The sequence below is a fragment of the Symphodus melops genome (genome assembly GCF_947650265.1).
Source record: "Symphodus melops genome assembly, chromosome: 15".
In the NCBI taxonomy this organism is placed as follows: domain Eukaryota; kingdom Metazoa; phylum Chordata; class Actinopteri; order Labriformes; family Labridae; genus Symphodus; species Symphodus melops.
This window is the reverse complement of record NC_136705.1, coordinates 1,169,011-1,190,145: the sequence shown is the minus strand read 5'-3', so window position 1 is coordinate 1,190,145 and position 21,135 is coordinate 1,169,011. Positions and strand designations below refer to the sequence as shown.

At 47.9% G+C, this 21,135-nt stretch overlaps 3 protein-coding genes across 5 annotated transcripts; 1 reads left to right on the top strand and 2 right to left on the bottom strand.

Moving 5' to 3' along the window:
- Positions 1-397: 397 nt before the first annotated feature.
- Positions 398-13,067, bottom strand: ttc7a (tetratricopeptide repeat domain 7A). 2 transcript variants are annotated; one of them, XM_079363481.1, is made up of 12 exons: positions 12,995-13,067; positions 11,440-11,620; positions 8,834-8,997; positions 8,568-8,736; positions 7,129-7,259; positions 6,866-6,990; positions 5,561-5,639; positions 5,247-5,416; positions 4,567-4,630; positions 3,889-4,026; positions 1,713-1,796; positions 398-709 (listed from the first exon to the last, which is right to left on the bottom strand). In XM_079363481.1, exons 2-12 carry the CDS (start codon positions 11,567-11,569, stop codon positions 536-538), a joined length of 1,428 nt encoding a protein of 475 aa, XP_079219607.1. In that variant the 5' UTR covers positions 11,570-11,620; positions 12,995-13,067; the 3' UTR covers positions 398-535. The 2 variants fall into 2 exon arrangements, with proteins under 2 accessions (XP_079219607.1, XP_079219606.1); XM_079363480.1 differs by having other exon boundaries at positions 12,929-13,041.
- A 1,218-nt stretch (positions 13,068-14,285) lies between these two features.
- On the top strand, positions 14,286-17,282 carry mcfd2 (multiple coagulation factor deficiency 2, ER cargo receptor complex subunit). 2 transcript variants are annotated; one of them, XM_079363371.1, is made up of 5 exons: positions 14,286-14,395; positions 14,663-14,769; positions 15,465-15,641; positions 15,765-15,924; positions 16,069-17,282. In XM_079363371.1, the coding sequence occupies exons 3-5, from the start codon at positions 15,466-15,468 to the stop codon at positions 16,198-16,200; spliced, it is 468 nt and encodes a 155-aa protein (XP_079219497.1). In that variant the 5' UTR covers positions 14,286-14,395; positions 14,663-14,769; position 15,465; the 3' UTR covers positions 16,201-17,282. The 2 variants fall into 2 exon arrangements, with proteins under 2 accessions (XP_079219497.1, XP_079219496.1); XM_079363370.1 differs by lacking the exon at positions 14,663-14,769 and having other exon boundaries at positions 14,290-14,395.
- Positions 17,283-17,450: 168 nt separating this feature from the next.
- On the bottom strand, positions 17,451-19,721 carry prop1 (PROP paired-like homeobox 1). The gene is made up of 3 exons (XM_079363368.1): positions 19,162-19,721; positions 18,097-18,329; positions 17,451-17,872 (listed from the first exon to the last, which is right to left on the bottom strand). Exons 1-3 carry the CDS (start codon positions 19,259-19,261, stop codon positions 17,525-17,527), a joined length of 681 nt encoding a protein of 226 aa, XP_079219494.1. The 5' UTR covers positions 19,262-19,721; the 3' UTR covers positions 17,451-17,524.
- Between the last annotated feature and the right edge of the window lie 1,414 nt (positions 19,722-21,135).

Genomic DNA, 21,135 nt, shown 5'->3' with positions numbered 1-21,135 from the left:
TTCTTTCTAAAGTTGTTCAGATATTTCAGCCTCGACTGAACGTCACACCGACAGGCTGCAGCTTCACAGAGCCCGAAGCTGTGAGCAAAGATGAGCAACTCGCAGAAACAAGACGGGGAAATAAGATCTTTGAGAAGTTTAATGCAAATACTGTTGTTGTTGTTTTTTTTCTTTTGTGAGACGGAGAAAAATGCGCCTGACGTGCCTTTTGATTCTGCTTCCTTCAGACGGAGAGTTGGGCGTGCGAGCCCGAAAAGACAAACTTTTGTTGCAGCATCTAATATGAAATGTACGTGCATGTCAACACGCTCTGCCTTTCTACTGTATCTACTCTCCAAACAGAGGAGTCATGAGAGCAGCACAGAGCTGAACAGACAGGAGAACAGCTCCACCTACAGGAAGTCCTCAGAATTAAATCTAAAGATGTCAGAGCAACAAGTTTCTCTGCAAACTGTGAATCAAAAACATCCGAGCAGCAGAGATAAGATAACGAGTTCATGTGAGGTCATGTTTGAAGTCAGCACACACCTGAGGCTCACAGGTATCTCTCTCTCTGCAGGTGTGTGTGTGTGTGTGTGTGTGTTTGTGTTTTGTGTGTAATCACCCAGTGCAGTTGACCAATGCAGACTTTAGCAGCCAATAGGGGCAAAGAGGGATCCTCTGGTCTCATCCTGCTGCATTCTTTAAATACAGACACCGCACCGACGCCCTGTAACACACACACACATGCACAAACACACACACACACACACACGCACAGCAGCCGCTGATGAAATTGAATCGAGTGTAAGGGAGTGATTCAAACATGCATCATCTGTCCTTACACAGCCCTAACAGACCCATTTAGACACACAGTCACTTAATACATGTAGGCCAATCAGTAATGGACCACATGCACGCTTACATGCAAACACACACACACACACACACGCACACACACACACACACATTCAGTAGCTTGGTCCTAAATAGAAGCGGATGTGACAACGCTGAGGCTGCCCCCTCTCCTTCTACGGAGCAGCAGACTATTTCTAGAGCTCTCCATTGATCTGCAGTGTCACTTTATCCTGCAGCAAGGATCAATGTCTGACACACACACACACGTACACACACACACACACACACACACACACACACACACACACACACACACACACACACACACACACACACACACACACACACACACACACACACACACACACACACACACACACACACACACACACACACACACACACACACACACACACACACACACACACACACACACACACACACACACACACACACACACACACACACACACACACACGGAGGGGAATGTCAGCTATTTCAGCTTCTGTTGAGGGTTCCTATTTGGCAAAAGAAATCAGAAAGTCTGAACTTGATTTTGGCCCCGTTCACGGTAAACTCATGATTGTTTGTTTGTAGAAGAAGGAGGGAACGAGTGCAGCCATGAAGGACAACAACAAATGAACCTGACAGCAAAGTTACATTTCCTGTTAGTGCACATTTTAATCATGAAATAAACATTACATTATCCAGCATGAAGACGAGAGAGTAGAGAGGCAGAGCAGTGAAAGGACAGAGCTCAGGCTGCAAATAATTGACTTCTCCTTTGGGTGTGTCTCAGTGTGTCAAAGTGTGTGTGTGTGTGCATGTGTGTGAGTGTGTGTCTTGGGCTGATATTTAAGGAGAAATGAGCTCACCTTCCCCGCCGCCATGAGTGACAGGCCCAGCTGGTGCCAGAGGTGAAACTCGTTGAAAGAAAACTTCATGGCTCTCTCCAGACACTGCACACACACAAAGACGATGAAACGATCAGATGGACACAGAAGGGACGAGCAGAGTCTACGTGAACTTTAACCTTTTTTATCTGAGATATTTTGGGTTTCTAAAAGGACAAAAATGTGATCAAACGTTGTGATTGACTTCAGCAGACGTCTTCAGCCTGCAGCAGCGAAACAGGCTGTAACGTCTGCAGCGTGATCCTCGATCGATCACAGTGCGTCCAATCATGGCCCCTGACCGTGTGTGTGTGTGTGTGTGTGTGTGTGTTGGGCTAAGCCTCAGCCCTGCTTCAGACCATAAAGACGTGATTGATGTGTGTGTGGAGCGCGCTCAGTCAGCTGCTGTCAGTCACTCGGAGGCGTGCCGAAGCAGGAAAAGGCTCTGATTGAATAATCAGGCTGTTAACATGCAGACAAAGCCGACCTGCTGCACAGAGCACAAAACATCAGGCAGAGTGTGAGGACTGTACTATGAACACTTTCACTGGACCAAGCTGGGAGCCAAATGAATCATTTCAGGAAGAGTCTCTGCTCCATGTGTGACAGAGCTGACCTTTGTCAACCCCTTAAATCTGCCCCAGTTAACCACTGGTAGAGTGTCGGCCTTTGAGTTAGCAGCTAACGTTGCTATTCCACACTATTTCAAAAGTACAGCTGAAGGGATTTTTATAGATTTTGATTCTCATGAAATGAAGTCCTGGTCTCTGGGTCCCAGTCTAAACCACTTCTTAAAGGTGTCGGTCTCAGACTGGGCAGACTCGAGGACTTAAGTCAAGACCTGACTGACAGACTATTTTATCAATTATCACTGTTATTAGAAGTAAAACACCCCTTTCTAAAAAAATAGTAATTTGACTTTATTTATAGTTTGGTTTGCCCCCCCCCGCCCCCCCCCGCCCCCCCCGCCCGCCCGCCTGGTGTTATGGTCTCAGCGAGTGACACGCCCACTGCTCACAAGATGATGATTTGTCTGTGATATTTATAGTCTGGGTCTTGACTCGGTGTTGGAGCACTCTGGTCTTAAAGCGACCCTGCCTTGTGAGACACAGTCTGTCCTGCAGCTGCACCGGCCAGCCACCTGCTTTGCATGCTCTTTGCATTCAGTGCAGACAGATTACTTTGTCATGAAGTTGCAAATCAAGTTGCTCCAAACCATCGATCAGTCTGCAGAGCATCTGTCTGAAACGTGTTCCCTCACTTCTGGGCCTCCGGACATGCTGCTTCCTCCAGCCAATGAGAGCGCAGCAGGTGAGTTCAGGAGTGGATACAGTTCAGTGATTGGCAGTGAATATGACGGACGTGGACGCAGCAGCAAAGAAGAGAAAGTATAATCAGGAACACCACGAGGACAGCGTGCAGTGTTGGTACAAGCGTTAAAGTTGCACACCACGTCCTGCAGGGGGCGGGGCTTCTGGGGGGGCGATGAGCCGAGGAGGAGGGTCCACGTGTCGTGTTTACAACCAACATTTCTATTGACCCCGCCTTTAAATCCATCAATAACACAAACACAGCTCGCCTCCATGAAAAGCTCCTTTTCCTTTATACAGCCATAAAGCTGGTTACGTCTTAAACTTCTCGACCTGCAGACGTTCAAACTGCACGAATGTTTGTCTGCGTGTCGTCTGGAGTTCTCGACAGGTTGATCAGACGTTTGAGTCAGCAGCTGCAGGAGTCACAGCTCAGATTGATTCATGCTTCAGTCTGTAATCAATCAGTGTGAATCTTTAATACACGGTCCAACAGCAGCTCATGTATCTGACAACTGATCCTCCTCAGTGTGTGTGTGTGTGTGTGTGTGTGTGTGTGTGTGTGTGTGTGTGTGTGTGTGTGTGTGTGTGTGTGTGTGTGTGTGTGGTCGTCCTTATTAGATGACTGATTCTGTCTATGAATCAGTCAGACAGGTGGGCTCACCTAATATAAGAACGACCTCTGTGACCTCCAGCTCTCCGACTCCCCCACATCTGGAGGGAGGACGCACACGGAGAGCTCGTAAACAAAGAAGATGTGCGGAGGCGTTTAGAGAGAGAGGAGGAAGAGGAAGAGGAAGATCTCACTGAAACATTTTGTGTGTGTGTGTGTGTGTGTGAGAGCACACCTCGGACAGCATGGCATACTGCCCCCTCCTGGCCATGCCGATAGTGAGCAGGTCGTACACGGAGGTGGCATCCTGCAGGCTGGTCTTACGAGCTTCGGCCTGGTCCGGCAGACGACTGATCACGGCCTCGCCGCTCTCCTGGTAGAGGACAAAATCTGAGTGATGAAGAAGAGGAGGGGGAGGAGGAGGAGGAGGAGGAGGAGGGGGGCGGAAGAGGAGGAGGAGGAGGAGGCAAAAGAGGAAACTGAGGCAAGGAGAAGGAAGGTGGTAAGGAGCAGAAGGAGAAAAGGAGGAGGATTAGTAGGAACGAGGAGGAGAGAGGGAAGAGGAGGAGGAGGAGGAGGAGGAGGAGGAGGAGGAAAACAAGGAAGGGAGAGAGAGGGGAGGGAGAAGTGTGAGGGCAATCAAGACAGGCAGGAAAGGGTTAAGAAGGAGGTGAAACAAGGATGGGGAGGAAAACTAAGAATGCCTATTTTCAGGTTTGAGTTGGAAAGGTAACATGGCTGATGATGTGACGGAGTCAACGGGGAGAAGGAAGAAAAGAAATCCTGTGGACAGTGTGTGTGTGTGTGTGTGTGTGTGTGTGTGTGTGTGTGTGTGTGTGTGTGTGTGTGTGTGTGTGTGTGTGTGTGTGTGTGTGTGTGTGTGTGTGTGTGTGTGTGTGTGTGAGTCTCTCACCATGGATTCTGTGATGAGCAGCAGCAGCACAGCCTCCTCCACCACGTCCTGAGGACAGAAGCAACTGCAGGGACACAAGAAACAAGAAGCAAAACCACAATTAGACTATTAGTCTATACACACACACACACACACACACACACACACACACTCTCACACACACACACACACACAGGACTGAAGGTGGGTTGTCAGATTGCTGCAGGTGTCCAGTTTCTCTTTGTGGTGCTGTAACACAACACGGACCACACCGGGTATATCACTACACAACACTGGCTCAGATGTCACACACACACACACACACACACACACACACACACACACACACACACACACACACACACACACACACACACACACACACACACACACACACACACACACACACACACACACACACACACACACACACACACACACACACACACACACACACACACACACACACACACACACACACACACACACACACACACACACACACACACACACACAGGAAGAGAGAGGAAGAAGGAGGAAGAGGGGCAGGCGGGAGAAGGATGAAGCGTCAGTCCATTGACACCCTGCAGCCAATCAGAATCAAGTATTCACCCGGACAAAGGTTGAACATATAAACATATTTACTGATTGATAAAACTTGCAGCCTGTCAGTCGGATTAAACGAATCAAACAGAACAGACCCGTCTGTGCTGTATCTCTGCGGGGGCTTCACGGTGGGGTAGATGGCGTCCTTGGAGGCGGCGGCCCCCTCTCTGTGGAGCCAGGCTGTGGGCGGGGGTCCCAGCGGGGGCCAGTAGCTGTCCTCACTGACGGAGCTCAGCAGCACCTCTGCCAGCTTCCTGGCTGCAGCCTGAGAGGAGACAGAATATATGTCAAACTATATCCCAACAAAGAAGCAGGAACCTTCTGTTATAGCTCTGACCCCCTAGTGTTCAAAACGGGTACTGCAGTCTAATCATCACAGAGTGACTGTTCATATTAGTAAAAGGATTACCTTCCTGAAGCTATGAGACCCTCGAGACTCCACCACCCTCAGCACCCGACGCAGCTGGTGTGAACCCTGAGCGAGATGACTAACACACACACACACACACACACACACACACACACACACACACACACACACACACACGTTATGCCTGTGAGTCATGTGAGTAAACAGTAATGTAAATGTGTGTTTAAATAATTTTTATTAGATTATTCTGCCTCTGATTTGTTCTGTTTTCTTGGTTGAGCGTAACTCTCTCTGTGATTGGACGGCAGCTGACGGAGCACGCCTGCCATTGATTGGACGGCAGCTGACGGAGCACGCCCGCCAGTGATTGGACGGCAGCTGACGGAGCACGCCCGCCAGTGATTGGACGGCAGCTGACGGAGCACGCCCGCCAGTGATTGGACGGCAGCTGACGGAGCATGCCTGCCAGTGATTGGACGGCAGCTGATGGAGCACGCCCGCCAGTGATTGGACGGCAGCTGACGGAGCACGCCCGCCAGTGATTGGACGGCAGCTGAGGGAGCACGCCTGCCAGTGATTGGACGGCAGCTGATGGAGCACGCCCGCCAGTGATTGGACGGCAGCTGACGGAGCACGCCCGCCAGTGATTGGACGGCAGCTGACGGAGCACGCCCGCCAGTGATTGGACGGCAGCTGAGGGAGCACGCCTGCCAGTGATTGGACGGCAGCTGAGGGAGCACGCCTGCCAGTGATTGGACGGCAGCTGACGGAACGAGATTTTAAATGGAAGTGTAGAAGAAGCCGAGATAGTTTGGGTTTTTATTCAGGATGTTTTATTGTTTGTTTTTTGATGAAGTCTGAGACACTTTGTGTTCAGTGAGGAAATGAATTAGTGACTGTGGACTGAAGACTCTTTGTTTGTTTTTGAGTCTTCACTGGGAGGGAGGAAGAAGAGGCTCACGCTGCTGCGTCTGGTTTTATCCTCAAGTCAAGTCGTAACACATTCAACTTTAAATATCAGAAAACAACAAAACCCGACTCTAAAACTGATTATATATATATATATATATATATATATATATATATGTATATGAGAGAGCTGGACACTGGAGGCTGCTTCTCTGAGTCAAAGAGCAACACTGACACCTGCTGGTCAGATGATTGAACTACACGTCTGTTTCAATGAGGTGAGTTTCCCCTCTCGTCCTCCAAGAACGTGATCAACAGGTTCTGATAAAACAATTCTGCTCTTTACGCCAGCTCTTAAAAATGATATGTTTAATGTGTGTGTGTGTGTGTGTGTGTGTGTGTGTGTGTGTGTGTGTGTGTGTGTGTGTGCCTCACCCTCTCTGCAGCAGACACAGGTACGCGCTCTGTAACGCAGCCTGCACGAAGTAGCCCAGGTCGACGTCGGGAGGTGGAGGGAGGAGGCTGGATTTGGGGTTCTTCGAGTGGGGGGTCGACACAGTCTGAAAATGTGTTTCACCTTTAGTACACACTGCACATAAACACACACACACACACACACACACACACTCACTGACACACACACTGACACACACACACACACTCCTCTCCTCCTCTGCAGGTGTAAAGAAGAATCCCACCTTGTCGAGCTCCTGCAGGTAGGAGAGCGCGGCGTCGCAGGCTCTCAGGAAGCAGGACAGACTCTCCTCCTCCCTCTCTGACAGACGCACACGAGATATCGAAGAGACCGCCTGGTGGTCCAGAGACAGACCTGAACCACAGAGAGACCTGAGCATGAACCACAGAGACCTGAGTATGACCCGGAACCACAGAGACCTGAACCACAGAGAGACCTGAACAGGACCCTGGACCACAGAGAGACCTGAACAGGACCGTGGACCACAAAGAGACCTGAACAGGACCCTGGACCACAGAGAGACCTGAACAGGACCCGGGACCACAGAGAGACCTGAACAGGACCGTGGACCACAAAGAGACCTGAACAGGACCCTGGACCACAGAGAGACCTGAACAGGACCCGGGACCACAGAGAGACCTGAACAGGACTGTGGACCACAGAGAGACCTGAACAGGACCCAGGACCACAGAGAGACCTGAACAGGACCCAGGACCACAGAGAGACCTGAACAGGATGGTGTTGATTTTGGCGCCCCCTGTAGACAAATCAGTATTTCTAATCTCTTGGCTGACCTTATCTTTCACATGTGCAGGTCACGTTTTTTTATCAACAACGTTTAAATGGATCTTTGTTCTTTAAGGTCACGTCGAGGCATCGTATGAACGTCTGCCTCTTCAGAACCAGAACCCAACCCACTGATGAGATGTTTCAACTTGAATAAAATCTACTTATTTTACAGATCCTGCATTTCTCCTCTTGTTCTCTCTCTGCTGGGCGGACAGCAGGTCGGTCCTGGTCCAGATGCCCCGCTTGGACAGATGATGGACAGAAGCCTCGGAGCAGCCCCAGCAGGTACAAACATCCCAGAGACGGAGCGATACGAAGCCCCGGAGGACCCGACCGAGTTCAGCAACAGAAACACGCAGAGGAAACAAATATGTGACCGTTTAAAAACCACGTGTGATCATCAGGAAACAGGAAATGTAACGATGTGATTATGAGTGTAATGAGATCAGAGCTCCGAGCACTGCGGTGATGATGCTCTGTGGACGTGACCTTTGACCTTTAATCATGCTGGGCTTTCACGAGGAACTGAAGACTGAGGAACTGTACTGTATATGTGTGTGTGTGTGTGTGTGTGTGTGTGTGTGTGTGAACAGCTCATGTTTCCACTAAGCGTGACTCACTCACAGTTGTTGTTTTTTTTTTCTTTAAATCTTCTCAGAGACTCGGCTCCCTCGAGGTCGTCGCAACAATTTTTACATCATCACCAAAAACTAAACTGAAATAACCCGACAGCCTTTAAAGAAATATTTAGAGGTCTATATTATATTGTGTTTGTTTCTTAGACACTAAACTCAGACAATAAGACAAAGAGCTTCCATCCAGGCAGCAGCTCGGGGGTTAACTCTCTGCTGCTGATGTTTTCATGCTCAGTACCTTTGATGACGAACGCCTCGGCCAGCAGGCGCAGGTGGTAGGTGGGCTGAACATCCTGCGTCAGCTCCTCCAGTCCCACCCTGGCACACATGCCCTGAGCGTCCCGGTACCGACCTTGCACGTAGTGGACTTTGGCCATCAGCAGCAGAGCCTCGTTTAGGTACCGAGGCTGCGGGGCGAGAGGAGGACAGACAGACAGACAGAGACATCAGGACCGAGACGTGTTTGAGACGCATGAGGAGTTTAATGAACATTCAGAGACTGACCGTGAGACGGCCTCTGCTCAGGACCGAGTTGAGGTGTCCTTTGGCCCGGCACAGTTTGGGTTGGGTCTTGTCTGTCAGAGGCATGCAGCTCCGTAAGAGGTCCGTGTTTTCCTGCAGGCACTCCTCCAGCAGGGCCTCTGCCATCAGCAGCATCCCGTAGTCATCTGAGAGGACGGGGTCAGGATAGACAAATGCATTTCGTTGGAGTCCGTCTGAGCTCGGGGTCAAAGGTCATTATTTTCTGTAGCCAACGCAAACCTCAGCGAATCCATAAAAACAACATTTCCCACCGACTCAGAGAGAGAGAAGCTTAAATATTCCTGACGTCTTTTTTAGAAGCAACAGTTTCCAGTTCCCTCCGAGCTCTCCTCAAATAGATTTATATTATAATCACATGACAAGACGAGCTCGTGGTCACAATCAGAGACTCTGTGTACACACACACACGATTAAACCTTCCTGTTTACCTTTGTCACTCTGTGTGTGTGTGTGTGTGTGTGTGTGTGTGTGTGTGTGTTCTCTGACGCCAACACTGCGAGCTGTGTTTATGTCCTGATGCTCTTCGTATATCTGCTGTTAGTTTTATCAGCACAGCCAAGGCTAAACTGTGTGTGTGTGTGTGTGTGTGTGTGTGTGTGTGTGTGTGTGTGTGTGTGTGTGTGTGTGTGTGTGTGTGTGTGTGTGTGTGTGTGTGTGTGTGTGTGTGTGTGTGGGGCTGAGTGTAAACAGCAGGACGGTTCTCAGCCCACGAGCTACACCAGCTCAGAATTCTGTCCCACTAATGGACGAACTTTGAGAGCGACTCGGCCTCGGCAGGTGGCGTTAGGCTACTTCCTGTTTTAGCTAGTTCCTGCATGTTGGACCAAGAACAAACTCGCCACGTTGTCGCCTCTGTCTCGTTGACTTCTTCGGCGTGGGAACTGTGGAGCACACTCAGATCACTGAGGGCCCGTTTAGGTCGGACTGCGGTGTGGATACATGAACGAGTAAAACTTTTTTTTTTGACCGACTTTGCGAAGTGCATCTTCGTACGAGTCACGTCATCATCCACGCACGGCCTGCTGCGAGCTCCACCTCAGCGGCGAGGAATCCGTCCTGCATCTTATCTCATATCTGCTTTTTGATTGATCGACTGACTGATATTCTTCACACATTTGTTCGTCTCCGTAAACAGATCCGACTCTTTCACTGGATCGATGTCAGTCTCAGTTTATCCTCCAGAATCTGAGATCAGAGCTGCAGCACTGACCTCGCTGCATAACTGTCCAATCAGATCACACACAGCTGTGTAATTCTTCTAGATGTTTCTACAGATTTCTCTGAGGTGATTTTGTGTTGCTGCTTTTACATTCATCTTGAACACTTAGTCTAATTTTCGTAAAGCTGCACTGTCATTTACTTCCTGCTCTGTGGGCCTTTGAATTGTCCCCCGGGGACAAATAAAGTTTTTTGAATTGAATTGAGTGAGCGGTCGATGTTTCACTCGTGTGCAGGGACAATAAACATCTTGAGTCTTGAGTCTTCTTGTTGCTGAGTCAGTCGGCCAGCTGGTGGTCTGATCTTCCTTTATTCCAAATCTACCTTCAGGTACCTGTAAAGTTATTTGACCTTTTCTTCACCTGCCATCAAACGGTTCCATTTCTACTCTAAAAGTGGGAATCAGAAAAAACTTCCACTCTCCTGATTCACCCGTCTTTCCATGAACGTCCGATCAGCTGATGTCCTGACTCACGCACGCAAACAGCACATTAGATTTAACACTTCAGTGCATGTGCAAACTGTCCGCCTGCACCACACGCCAGATAAGGGCTCAATAACTGTTGACTCGCAGTAAAGTCACCTGAACCTGTATTTACCCTGCGTGTGTGCGAGGGGTGGAGGCAGGTGCATTAGTGAGTCAGCACAGGACGAGACGCTTGTTTGCGTTTCTTGGAGCTTGTGTGGAAGGATTTCAGGTGATAGCATGAAGTCATGTTGTTTTTGTAAAGCAGGTCGTATTTTTATCCCCTGGAGGAGGAAGAGGAGGAGGAGGAAGAGGAGGAGGAGGAGGGTAACAATAAGGAGGACACCACCGTCGATCGAGCTCAGTTATCGTCATGTGAACTGTAAATGATCTGCAAACACCTGGAGCCCATATTCTGTTTATGTTTGAGTTTATTATTAAAAGAGGAGTTGTTATTTATGGACTAGATGTTTCATATGAATCTCGTGCAGGAGTCGAACTTTATCTGTCTAACTTTGAGTCCAAAGTCTAATCTGTGCTCATTGCAAAACATCCCTGAGGAAACTTTTTCAGAGTCTTGACATGCTGAACAAATCCATGTGCAAAAAAGTTGAAACTATAGGAAGCTCTGCAGAGAAACTCACTCAGGTCAGAGATTTGATTTTTCTGAAGAAAAAGAGACTCTGACTCTCTAAAACGAATCCAACCTCAAACTTAAACGCCACCTTATCGAAAGCAAACGTCATTAAACGTCATCATTTCCGTTGTTGTTTTTTTTTCGCGTGTTAAATCCTCTGCAGAGACCAAATCAATGAGAAGTCAAAGCGTCCAGGAAGCGATTTCAAGTGTCCACACCACAGCACCCACCCATCCACCCACTCACCGTCCTCGTGGAAACGCGCAGCCTGCATCTGGTCGATGATCGCCGGCATCCTGTCCCACTGACACTCGGCCCGGCAGCGCTCCACCTCCGTCTCCAGCCGGACCTGGGTGAAGGAGACCCGGGCAGCCATCGGTGCTCTGTCCCGGTGCTGGTGGTGACTGTACTCCCCGGACACTGCTGACTGCAGGAGAGATACATGTGTAATCTGACTGAGGAGGAGGAGGAGGAGGAGGAGGAGGAGGAGGGGTGTGCACTGCACTCATTAAACAGAAAGAAAAGCTGAATATTAAAATGATTTTTCAAGATAGGATATTTAAGGATCATTTCAATGTTTAAACAGAAGTAGAAATGTCAACGTTAACTTTTCTTTAAACTGCTTCATCATGAATTTTGTTTAAGTCAATTTAACTTATTAACCTTTCTGAATAATCATTTCAAATAATGTCAGAGTGTGAGTGATGGTGGATATCCTGGACGTGCTGTATCCTGGTGATAATCTGAGGTGGAAACAAACTTTACACCACTACGGTGATTCATAATCTGTGAATGGTCCAATGAGAGTCGGAGCCTCCTTAAGGGGGCCCCACCTGTCTGCACTCACTGTCATTGTCTTGCTCAGCGTAGTGTGTCAGACACGGCGCATTTACATATTTAAAGCTACAGACACAGAAACAGCTCATTTACATATTTAAAGCTACAGACACAGAAACAGCTCATTTACATATTTAAAGCTACAGACACCGAAACAGCTCATTTACATATTTAAAGCTACAGACACAGAAACAGCCTGTTCTGAGCAGGGCTGAAATAGAGGGGTTTATAGACATGATCAAATACAGGATCAGAGTGGATTTACAACAACACACTTCACACACATGATGAAGAGGAGCGAGGACACTGATTTCACCTGCAGAGAAGGAGGAGATCATGTGACCTTTAAAATACTGACAAAATCTCAAGAATCATTATTTCTGAGTTTTCTGAGTTATAATAACAACGACCACGACAATCTTAATCGATCACGCTGACAGTGACCTTCAGCAGAACTTTTAAAATGCCTGCAGCACGCTCACGTCACTGAGAGAGACTGTGTTGGCTTCTTCTAAAAACCAGGAGCGACAGTGTCTGATCTGAAGCTGACAGAAGTAAAAGGAAGCGAGTCGTCATCCACCTTCTAAGCAGTCTTAATCTCTCCCGCTAACTGGATCAGGTTAAAGGCTTAAGAAGCGACATCTCACAGAGAGCTGCACTCTGCTGTGGAAAAGTGAGCATCCAAAACACACAGTTCATATGGAGAAGGTTTCTCTTCTTTTCTGTCACAGCTGTGTGAAGCACAACAGGAGGAAAATGCAATCACTCCTTTCAAAGCTTGAGCTCTAGTACAGTGGGAAGGGGAAGCACATCTTCACAGGTGGAGGGCACAGGGGTTTGAAAACAGGGAGAGACAAGGGTCAACATCTACTGAGCTACTTTAAGACAGAAAATCAACCTCGAGCCTCCTGAACAGAGATTTAGCGGCTTCATTTTCTCTCTGGAAGCTGGACATTTCTTTCACACAGATCTCCTCCTCCTCCTCCTCCTCCTCCTCAGTGAACTCCTGCACACTGCGTGCTCCTGCGCTCACTTTATGTTTGACATCGTCTGCGTCACGCCCACCTGCTGACGTCATCAAAGACGCACCTGAAGGTTGTTTGTGTTTTTTCTTGTCAAGATAGTTAACCTCGGGAACAATGCAAAACCTCCTCTCAGAGATATCTGATGACCTATGTGACAAGAATGTAATTTAATGTGTTTTTATTTTTACATTTACTTTTATTAAATTTTTTCATTTCAGTCTGAATTGTGTGATTTGTTTATTTTCTTGTTCATCAAATACATTTCACTGCACATCTGCAGATGAGTGTGTGACAAATAAAAAAAGGTATTCACGTTTGTAAAAGACACCCTTTAGGCCAGTGGTTCCCAGAGTAGGGCTCCAAAAGAAGTTTATTTTGGAATAAAACCAATTAGGGCGCCGGTGGCCCAGTGGTTGGAGCGTCTCCAGTCCGGTTGTCTGGGTTTGAATCCGTCCTGTGTCTTTTTTATTTATTTATTTCACTTAATGTCTTTCTTACAGGAGGTCATGCTTCACACGCCTTTGTCACCAGGCAGATAAAAGTTAAAGAAAGCAGCGTATACTTCCGGTTAGAAAGATGGAGAGTGTGTTTGTCCAATCAGCGAAGAGCCTTGTTGACCACGTGTCGGCTACCTGTTCAATTAGAGGTTGTGTTTTCTTTTCTTGTGCATCTTGTGGTTTTTTGTTGTTTTGCACAAAAGGGTTGAGAAACTAATCAAAACCTTCATCCAGAACTTCTAACCAACGTAATCTGGCTCATGTCGATTATTTTAATCATTTTCAGGGCAGATTTGACAAAACATGAAGACAACAACGAACAAAAAGAAGTCAAATGTAAACCCTGCGGAAAGAAAAAAATACCATTTATTTATTTTCTACTGTTTGAGAAAAGTTAATTTCTACTTTAAAACTCAAATGTATCATTTTCATTTCAAGTGATGCTTTGATATCAGTTTGAAATATTCAATAAACCCAAAAAATAATTGTTAATTTATCGTAATCGAAGTCAAATGTCACAGCCCGAGAGAGTTATTCAGGGTTTATGGTTTGTAGTTGGTTTTCGTCATTACCGGAACATTTTATAAAGTAAACGAGAAGTTACGAAATGGAGAAAGTAGCTCGCTAACGTCGTCGGTACTGAGCGATGTTCGTGCGCGCGGCGGTGAACTCTCTCGCTCCTGTTGAATGCTCTTTGGAACAGATTTAACCAATCACAGTGAGCTGTCGTGTCCAAGAGGCGCTACGGCAAGCCGCTCGGCCCTGAAAGCCTCAGACTGATCAGACTCGTTTCCTGACAACTGAGACATCAACACAACGGTCCGCGAATCCAAACATGAACACGTAAGCTTTAAATGATAAATATTATAAATAATAAGTGTTAACACCTTTCTTCTTCTTCTTCTTCTTCTTCTATGGTTTGTGTCTTAGAGGTCGTAAGTTAAGAAGCTTCTTCTTACAGACTCCTCTGTGTCAACATATGTTCCCGTTACCGTTATTTACTTTCATAATCTCGTTCAGATTTCTCAAAGTGTGCACGATATAAAACTCCATCTGCACTTTTTTACAAAGCCTGATCATGTCTTTATTTAATCCTGGTTATTTGCACAGGTTTGACCTGGATGAATGGTGTCAGCTCTGAATCAGACCTGGGGGGGCATCAGTAAATAAATCATGTAAAGAACCGGAAGGTTATTTGTAGAGAATTAAATTCTCAGGTGAGCTCAGTTTGATTTGCAGTGAAGGTAAAATCCAGAAATAAGAGGATGAAGAGTTATGTCAACAGTGCTAAAAAAGAGGAAGTTAAAATAAATCAGAGATGTTAACTATTTGTGTGCCTCGAAGAGAAGAAAAGATTCAGGTCAGATTGTTCCAGAGGTAACTGCAGAATAAAAAATGAATAGATTAGAAAGCCTCCACTGTGCACACACACACACACACACACACACACACACACACACACACACACACACACACACACACACACACACACACACACACACACACACTCAGGCAGGTCTGAGGAGAGGGATGCTGTCTACAGACAGGTTGATACCGAGCTGCATAAAGTAACCACAAAGAATGTAATATATCACAGTCACAGATGCAAAGGAAAAAAATGTGTTTGCAGAGTTAAAACAAATATCTTTGGAAAAGACACATGTTGATACTCAGATAGATAGATAGATACTTTATTGATCCCGAGGGAAATTCAAGAAAGTGTGAATAGTACACAGCGAATCAGTGGTGGGGTCCAATTATTACCCTGGTATATAACTGTGTGTGTGTGTGTGTGTGTGTGTGTGTGTGTGTGTGTGTGTGTGTGTGTGTGTGTGTGTGTGTGTGTGTGTGTGTGTGTGTGTGTGTGTGTGTGTGTGTGTGTGTGTGTGTGTGTGTGTGTGTGTGTGTGTAGAATGAGGAGCAGCAGGTTACAGCGGCGGGGTCTCCTCCTCCTCCTCCTCCTCCTGCTCTCCTGCTGTGTGTCCGTTCTCTCTCAGGTGGATCCTCAGCTGCGGGACACGGTGGTGGCGTCTGCAGCTCACGTCTCGGGTCACGGTCGCCTCGACAAAAACATGATCCAGGACAAAGAGTGAGTGACATCACCGCCCCGCGCGGCGTGACCTCAGCCGTCCGGCTCTTATTTGCACAGAAGTGGGATGAACTTTGAACTCGGCGGCGTTCACACACTGTCTCACGCTTTTGTGTCCTGCAGCCACATCATGGAGCATTTAGAGGGAGTGATCGACCGACCGGAGAAAGACATGACGCCCCAGGAGCTCCAGCTGCACTACTTCAAGATGCACGACTACGACGGGAACAACCTGCTGGACGGGCTGGAGCTCGCCACCGCCATCACACACGTGCACAGAGAGGTGAGGAACATCCTGCCTGTTAGCATTTTAAATAGCTGCATGCAGGTGTTTTCACACATGCACAACACCCGAGACGCCAGGCGCCTCGTATCAACGCGCTCTTGGTTTTCATCCCGGCTGATGGAATGTTTTTGTGTTTGTCAGGAGCGAGGAGAGGACAGCCAGCCAATGAAAGAGGAGGATCTGATCAGTCTGATCGACGACGTTCTGAAGGACGACGACAAAAACAACGACGGCTACATCGATTACGCAGAGTTCGCCAAGTCTCTGGAGTGAACGAATCCCCGCCCCCCCCCCACCCGCCCCCCCCTCGAGTGCTCTCTCATCTCCATGACAACAACAAGGACTCTGCAGGAAGAGAAGGGGGGACCGTTTAAATGTCTGCGTCCTCCCTGGAAGGCGGTCGGAGTGATCAGCGAGAGGCGGTTTGTTCAGTCGCTCTCAGTGACGTCTCTTCACCGTCTGTTTCTGCAGCGTCCTTGAACGCATCCTTAAAGGGCCAGTTCACCCAAAAGTCACTGAAACTCTTTTTCATTTTGTTTGGTGCATCACGAAACCGTCTGTCAGATTCTGAAGAGTAAAGTAAGAATGTGTTTGGTTTTTTTGGGCGTGATTTTTGGCTGAATTGTCTCTTCACACTTCGTCAGTCGTTAAGAAGCATCTTAACGGGAAGTCGGACTCAAGCGCACATAGACACGAACACGCCGCCGCCGCCGCGTGAACCAAACGATTCCTCCTGTGAGATCTTCTGTTGGAGAAGACGACGAGACGAATCACGTGTTTCTGATTGTGAAGTAAAGTGGCCTTGACTCTCTCACCCCCCCCTCCCCCCCTGTGCCGTGTCAACAGAGCGCCATCGAGCGCGTTCAGAGGGGCGGGAGGAAGCGAAGCTCGAGCTTCGACGCAGAACACCACTGAAGGCGTCGCACCTTTTTTCTACTTGGCGTTGTCCTCTTCTCCTCCTGCTTCTGACCCCAAAACGACCTTGAAGACCCGCCGCCAAGGACGCTTCAAGTCCCTGAAGTGCATCTCGAGGAGAAGACGCCAAGTTGAGCTTTAAAAATAACAAACGAATTAGTGAAAGATCCCGCCTGGTGTCCTGACGCGTGTGAGGCTGGAGGAAAGGAAGCAAGGAAAGGAGTTTGCTCAGTTCTCCTCCTGAGGTTGTTTCAGTGAACACAATCGCAGTCAGACGAGCCAATCAGGCGGCAGATACGGTCAGGACAAACCGCTGCACGCCGCTCTCGCTCTCCTTGAATCCATCTGTGATTCTTCACCACGTTTGATTCATTCTCTGTTTGCCTTCTCGTGTTGATTCTTCAGGATGTCGAATGAAATAAAAACAAAGTGAGATCTGTGAGGCGTGTGTGTGTGTGTGTGTGTGTGTGTGTGTGTGTGTGTGTGTGTGTGTGTGTGTGTGTGTGTGTGTGTGTGTGTGTGTGTGTGTGTGTGTGTGTGTGTGTGTGTGTGTGTGTGTGTGTGTGTGTGTGTGTGTGTGTGTGTGTGTGTGTGTGTGTGTGTGTGTGTGTGTGATTAATGTAAATGAGAGCAGTCACTGCCACAACGTGAGGATTGAAGTCGTGTTTATTTGGATGACTCTTTAGCTCCAGTGAGCGGGGGGCTCCAGATGCTGCAGGGAGAACATGGGCGACGGGATGTTGCTCCTCAGCGGGCCGTACCAGTCGTCGTGCTGCCGCGGGGCCGCCGCCGCTGCCGGGGGGCCGCCGGCGGGGCAGGGGCACTGAGGGTACGGCGCAGACGGTATCATGGGAGGGAGGCGGGGGAGGTGAGCGAGGGGTTGGGGGTAAAACTGTCGAGTCATGCTGGACTGCTGGACGTGAACGCCTCCTAGGAGCCCCCTGTGGCCCCCCATCACGCCCATGGGGAAGAGTTTCTGCGAGGCGCGCTCCTGCTTCCTCTGTTTGGCCCGTCTGTTCTGAAACCACACCTGCCGGAGACCAATGAGAAGACGGGAAGATCAAGACTCAGTTAAGCTTTTAGTTATCTCATCACTGCTGGGAGAACTGGGAGAACTGGGAGTGCGGGGACCACGTTTTTGACTTAATGGAGAAAAAAGGCAGCTGGAGCTGATCCATGGCGAGCTAGCTTTAACGGTTGCCCTCACGTGGTTGGTCATACACGCTTCACTCAGCGCTGGCCCCGCCCCCTCACCTGTATGCGGGCCTCGTTGAGCTTGGTGACCCGGGCCAGCTCCTCCCTGCAGTAGATGTCGGGGTACTGGTTCTGAGTGAACGCTCCCTCCAGCTGCTCCAGCTGTTTGTGACTGAAGGAGGTGCGGTGTCGTCTCCGGGCGGGGGAGGGGTGCAGGGCCCTGCTCCTCCTGCTGAAGCCCACAGACACGGAGGCCCCGCACAGCGACCCCCTCCTCACAGAGTCTCCGATATCTGTTTTCAGGAGGGAGGAAAAGAGTTCTGACTTCCTCTGAATGATAAAGAAGTATCTTTAATCAGTAAAGGAGCATTTCACTGATGACTCGCTGGTAGAAAAAAAAAAAGGAGGATTACGCGACTTTCTGGTTCCCACTGACTTCAGGCAACCCGAGAGCGCGCGAGCTTTAGCTGAAGAAGACGAGCTCGTGAGAAAACGTTGCAGGATTACTCCAGAGATTATCTAACAAAGTGACTCATCGGGCAAATTGGTGGACTGAGTTGACCTCCCTGTTCACATGAGAGGAATTCAAGTCAACTAACATTTATTAACGCAGCACTTTGCACACAGACACGCCACTCAGAGAGGAGCAGAAACAGATGCATGCAGGGAAATTATGATAACTGACAAAAAGAAACCCTGAGAGCTGATTTATCATCAAGAGCAGGTTGCTTTCTTTCATTTCTTATATTTTCAACCTAACCTGGTTTGTGAGAGTCATGTTGAACATTTAAAACAACATTACTCAACTGAACTCCAAATTTAGCAAAAATATATATATTTTTTTACATTTTACAAGAACTACAAGAACTACAGGTCCTGAATCCGACTCTTTAACGCAGCTGTGCAACATCTGTAAACATCTCTCTGTGTTGGTGCACAAGACATTTGATATGTTTGAAATCTTTGCATAGTTTTCCTCTAAAAATCAGATATTTAAATCATCATGAACAGCTTGAAATCAGACTGAGTCTCGCTCTGCAGTCTTCCCCTCTTATCTCCATCTTAATAATAATAATAATAATAATGATGAACAGATTTGAGAGTCCTGTGGTGTGTTTGTCTGACCTGCAGTGGAGCTCACGGTCATCATATCTGAATAAGCGTCTGCACACTCCTGCTGGCTCCTCGCTGCGGCGCCGTCTCCTGCTGCCTTCACCTGAGCCATCGCTGCAGGTCTGCTCTCTGAACCGGACCGCCTGCACCTCCTGATCCTCAAACAAAGTCTCAGGATGGACCCCCCCCCCCCAGGCCCCGCCCCACCTGGGCTACCTTTACCTGTGTGAGTGTGTGGAGGCACAGAGGACGACAGGGACCTTTATCCGGGTGAAAAGCCGGATGGGGAAGAAACGTCTGGAAGAGTGGGGGCCCTAAAAAATATTCTAACCAATAACATGAAATGTAATCTGAATACGACGCGGTTAGAACACGTTGAATGAAGGAAGTTTTTCTTTTAAATGTACAAATATATCAAAGACTTTAACAAATTCTGCATAAAACAAACCGGTTTAAAGGGTTCTGAAATCTGGGATGGGTTGAAGCGGCGGTCGATCCTCGAGACACGAGCACCAAATCCTGACTAAAGAAAAGCTGTGAGCTTTGTTTTATGATGCAGTTTGGACCTGAGACGGTACCAAACATCACAGATCATAAACAGGAAACAGACTAAAACTAAAGTCCCACTTTTGGGTCCAGACCCACCAGTTTAGAACCGCTGAGTTAAAGGATCTTTTATTCAAAAATCTGCCTGGAAAATGTTCTGATGTCAAACAAAGTTTAATTTAAAGTTAACGGTTTGTATTTCTGTATTTTGTTCAGTCGTGTTTAAGAAGGATAACGGACTCGTTCAGGTGAATGTGTATCTGACCTTTCTTGTCTTGTTTTGTTCTGGTTCCAGTTGTATTGTTTGAACCTTCTGAAGGTCCAAACTGCACCATTTTCTATCAAATAAATCTGATTGGATGAAAACACCAGAGATGTGGGGAAGAGTGTCATGGAGTTGTCCATGCGTGGAAATCTTCTCTCCACATGCTAAATGTTTAAGTCCAGCTCTTCACAGAAGATGATCCATGTTCTCAGGAGAAAACAAAGCTTTCACATCCAGAGATAAACAGGAAATCATCAACTCACAGAAAAATCTAATAAATAAAATGTCCGGATGCGTGCCTGCTTTGGGCTTCCATCGAGGAGTGCACATCTGTGATTGGTCCGCTCGTACAGTTCTGCACAGCTGACCTTTATTTTTTTTGTTTAAATCTGAAATGATTTGGCTGCAAATAAGAAACACAAGAACTTCTATTACTCAAACTAGCTCAGCTGTCATGTTACATGAGCTTTGTGCCATTGAACTATTGAATCATCACTTGATTAATTTCCGTCAGAAGCAGTTTCCTGCGTGACCAGCAGGTGGCTCTGTAACATCAGCCTGTTTCCTCCTCAGTCTGTACAACGACAGAGGACGGATGTGGAGACCACCCAGCTGAGTCCATCACAAACACCGCAGCCCCCCATCAGGTCACCTCCTACGTCTGGCTGCAGATTGACCGACACACCCTCCACCGCCCCCCCACAGCCCGGATCGACTCAGCTGAACTCTCGCCCTGCGGTACCCCAGCTGCTATCAGCAGGTCCCATGGTGCTAAACTGAGTCCAGGCGGTCGTAGAGTCAAATGGACCCACTTACATCTCAGCTCTGAATCATGAGCGAGCAGCTGGCTCCTCTAACATGACAGTAACTCATCAGGGTCTATATCCGTCCAACAATGCTATTTGTTTGTGGGCTTGTGTCTGTACAGCACTCCTCGAAAACTCTGCTCATGCCATGGGCACCTGAGGTGACACGCTGTAAAAATAGCCTGATGGAGGTAACATACCCAACATCCCCAGCACGCCTTAGTCCTGTTCTGCCCCATAATGGGCTACCAAGGTCCACTTGTCACCTGATGAGGTTCAGAAAATGATTCTCAGATTAATTTATATTGTACAAGATTAAATAAAGCAATATCTCTAAATGTGTTTTTACATGTCACTTCCACTTTCTTT